Genomic DNA, 4,499 nt, shown 5'->3' with positions numbered 1-4,499 from the left:
AACCCTTTTCGGTTATAGGTAACACCTCTTTTCCATTTATTCCACAATAGAAAATATATTGTACTAGTGATATTAGTGATATTACTAACCCTAACCCTAGTGTATATTATTTCAGCTGGCAGTTTTATTCTAAGTCCCTCAGATATACAAGCTTGTTTAAAGCCCTGTCCATTGATAACAATTCATAAATAAATAAACATGGAGTATGGAGAAATTATAGATTTTTTAAACAGGGTTTTTTCTTTTTTTTTGTTGTCTATCAAGTGTTTTATTTATAGGCTGTTGATTTATTTATGACTGTACGACATATTGCAAGCTAGGCTGTATCTCCAATACTACGACACATTACTGGATCATGCAAGCCCATTTCAGGACCGTCACTCCTGCTATCACTCTATATCTGTGTTATATCTGAAGCAACCAACCAAATTAAAAGCAGTCTTTGTCTGTCTGTCTGTCAGGATGATGCGTCTTAATTCATGATCAATGACACTGAATCTGTATAGCCAGACACGCTAATACATCATAATCTCCTTGGGTGCGTCTTCGGTGGGCCTCTGCTGCTCCCTCTTCTGTGTGTACGCTGCATGCTCGTACAGGTAGACCACCACGATGGCGCCCAGACTCAGCAGCATGTATGGGATCAGAAGGTAGTAGCCCACTCTCAGCTCAGTTGTCTTGCCCTGCAGGTCCACAGGGTTGTCCGACGTGCCCTGCGCCATCAAGTCCTCAGCCATGCTAGTGGCCATGATGTTCACCGCGTATAAGATGAGGACCAAAAAGGACAGGCATGCTGCAGGAGACAGGGTCATTTAGTAAACAACTATATAGTTATCTAGTTAAAAAAAACTGTCATCAAGAAAGAGATAAAACATGTTCTCTAGGCTTACCCTTCCCTCTGTTGGGTGTTATTGAAATTTGAATGTGTTCACTACCATTGAGTATACACCATGAAACATGTTAAAAACAAACATTGGAGGATATGAGGCTGATAAATGAATGAGTAAATAAAGGAGTGAGGAACTATATCAAAATACATATAAAGTTGCTTCACAGGGTGAAATGTGACACAGCCCAATGAAAAGGGCTACCTGTAGGCGAAATCATTTTTCTGTTTTTTACATGTGCTTAATCTACAGATTGTAAGCTTTCAAATGATGCATCATACATTGAAATCGGAAACAAATTGAAGACGACATGAGTATTTGAAAGTTGCTACACCGGAAATCACTAAGCACAGAAAATCCCCATCAAAGATAATGAATCCCCATCAAACAACAAGAAACGAAGTCATTGTGTTATAGATTACACTTATTTAATGAACGTAAAACTGTTCGGAAAAATAACGAGTGGGTACTTCACATCTTCGAGTTGAATGTTAGCTAAAAAAACGAAAATTTAAAAAAAAAAAAAAAAAACTTTAAAGACGAATTTGACGTCTTTCTCATTTCCGAGAGGTGTCCAGAAACACCAGGAGCAGTCACAAATTAACAATGCACAATAAAGTTAAAGGACTTATTTCCATTATATTCTTTGTATCTCACACACTTATTAAAAAAAAGGTTGCCTCTGGAAAATGAGCATCCACTCATATTCACTGCTCTCTGACATAAGTTGGCAAAACACATGTGACAATTGCATTCAACAGGGTTTTTTCTTTTTTTTTGTTGTCTATCAAGTGTTTTATTTATAGGCTGTTGATTTATTTATGACTGTACGACATATTGCAAGCTAGGCTGTATCTCCAATACTACGACACATTACTGGATCATGCAAGCCCATTTCAGGACCGTCACTCCTGCTATCACTCTATATCTGTGTTATATCTGAAGCAACCAACCAAATTAAAAGCAGTCTTTGTCTGTCTGTCTGTCAGGATGATGCGTCTTAATTCATGATCAATGACACTGAATCTGTATAGCCAGACACGCTAATACATCATAATCTCCTTGGGTGCGTCTTCGGTGGGCCTCTGCTGCTCCCTCTTCTGTGTGTACGCTGCATGCTCGTACAGGTAGACCACCACGATGGCGCCCAGACTCAGCAGCATGTATGGGATCAGAAGGTAGTAGCCCACTCTCAGCTCAGTTGTCTTGCCCTGCAGGTCCACAGGGTTGTCCGACGTGCCCTGCGCCATCAAGTCCTCAGCCATGCTAGTGGCCATGATGTTCACCGCGTATAAGATGAGGACCAAAAAGGACAGGCATGCTGCAGGAGACAGGGTCATTTAGTAAACAACTATATAGTTATCTAGTTAAAAAAAACTGTCATCAAGAAAGAGATAAAACATGTTCTCTAGGCTTACCCTTCCCTCTGTTGGGTGTTATTGAAATTTGAATGTGTTCACTACCATTGAGTATACACCATGAAACATGTTAAAAACAAACATTGGAGGATATGAGGCTGATAAATGAATGAGTAAATAAAGGAGTGAGGAACTATATCAAAATACATATAAAGTTGCTTCACAGGGTGAAATTAACAATGCACAATAAAGTTAAAGGACTTATTTCCATTATATTCTTTGTATCTCACACACTTATTAAAAAAAAGGTTGCCTCTGGAAAATGAGCATCCACTCATATTCACTGCTCTCTGACATAAGTTGGCAAAACACATGTGACAATTGCATTCAACTTGCAATACACTCTAATATAAATTCTTTGGCAGTGTCGTCCTGCTCGTTTTGCGATGACATCATATTTATTATTTGACCTTTATTTAACCAGATAAAATCAATATCCCAGAGTCTACTTTTAACATGGAACCTAAAAGGGTCCCTAGGCAAGGCAAGGCAAGTTTATTTGTATAGCACATTTCATACAACAGGGGCAATTCAAAGTGCTTTACATGCATTATTTAAAAATACAGCAAGAGGAGCATAAGAAAAAAAAAATAGTAAGTAAATAGTTAAAACATTTAAAAAGACAATAGTTAATGGAAAAAAGACATTGATAGAAGTGTTTGTGTTTAATCATAACTGGTGCAAAACATGAAGGTTTTTAGCTTAGATTTAAATATTTTAAGGGTTTGGGCCTGTTTGATTTCTTCAGGGAGTTTGTTCCAGGAGCATGCAGCAGCGTGACTGAAAGCTGCTGCACCATGTTTTGCTGCACCGTGTCTAGGCTGTAACTCTGTACCTCTGGGGTATCTTTTCGGCCAAGGCAATGTGAGGGCCGGTCCCTAATATCCAACCAGATCTTTGCGTTTCGACAGCAAAACATTAACGTAATCGCCGTCCACAACAATCGCGTCAAGCAGCACAAATACTTTGGACCAGTCGTATACAATGATACACTGATATTATACAGTATACTCGCTAGCCCGTGGAAAAGCAAACCGGTTCTTAGAAGGTTCACAAGTTGCGAACCAACTGCGAACCGGCACTAGCACCATTCCAGAAGTAGAACTAGGTTCGCGTTGGTGGAAAAGAGAGCCAATTGAAGAAGATTAAAAAGTTCCATGTAGAACCGCTTCCATGAGGGTTCTAATCTACATGGAACCCAAAAGGGGGTTGCAGAAGAGTTATCCCAGAGGAACAGTCAGAGAACCCTTTGAACTAAACTAAAAATGCATTGTGGTCATTTGATATCAGGCTGGTTGCTTACCACTGACTGAGCTGCAGGTGTACAGGCCTATAGGCCCCATGTAGGTCTCATAGGGGTTGCTGACACTGTTGTAGAGGGTGATGAGGATGCTGCCCGCGGAGCAGAGCAGACACAGACACAACAGGCCGATGATCACACCATGGAGGGCCAGAGGAGCGCCACCTAGCTTCCCCAAATCAGCCAACACTGCAGGGGAACATGAGGAACTGTCAGGTCAATGTGAATACAGCATCAAGTCAATCAATACTACTTGATGGAGATTGTCTGTTTAAAAAATGCTGTGATTTGGATCTTCAATTTGATACACACATGTCATTGCAGTTATAGTATTGAGAGAAGTGTGAGTTCTACATTTGTAACACAACTTACAGAGGTTGTAGAACTCATCTTATAGTAATGCATAAGAAGGACAACTTACCGTCAAATGGTTCATCGGTGCCAAAAGCTGGACAAGAATCTCTAACAGAGCGACCGACAAAGAGTCCAAATGTTAAACTGGCGGTGCCATTGAACTCATTGCCATCCTTACGAGAGCAACCCATGTCGGAAATGGCCCATTCCGTCGACATCCCAAATCCCAACAACGCAACAGAAATTGCAGTAAGAATCGCACTGCTCACAAAATGCAGAGTCTTCTTGAGGGAAGGCATTATTATCACAATATTCCAACCACCCCGACTGAATCAAAAACTGCTTCTGTAAAATCTTCAAATCAACTCCTATGCCAGAGTATGTACCATGTACCATCCCAGTGTCTCAGAGGCAGGAGTTTCCGTACTGGGTGGAGAGATAGAGCCTCGGACTGCTGGTCATAAAACCACTTGTTTATGACTGTGACCTTTGGTCAGAGAGAGGTGGTTGTCATAGAGTTGATACCATATTCCCAAACAC

At 40.6% G+C, this 4,499-nt stretch overlaps 1 protein-coding gene across 1 annotated transcript; it reads right to left on the bottom strand.

The window, feature by feature from the left end:
- Nucleotides 1-515: 515 nt before the first annotated feature.
- Nucleotides 516-4,150, bottom strand: clrn3 (clarin 3; the record flags this gene model as incomplete). Its single annotated transcript, XM_080542246.1, has 3 exons — nt 516-793; nt 3,609-3,794; nt 4,027-4,150. The coding sequence occupies 3 exons, from the start codon at nt 4,148-4,150 to the stop codon at nt 516-518; spliced, it is 588 nt and encodes a 195-aa protein (XP_080398372.1).
- Nucleotides 4,151-4,499: the final 349 nt, after the last annotated feature.

Source organism: Nansenia antarctica (genome assembly GCF_963989245.1).
Source record: "Nansenia antarctica genome assembly, chromosome: 11".
NCBI lineage: Eukaryota > Metazoa > Chordata > Actinopteri > Argentiniformes > Microstomatidae > Nansenia > Nansenia antarctica.
The sequence above is the reverse complement of the archived record's forward strand: the minus strand, read 5'-3'. Positions and strand labels throughout refer to the sequence as shown.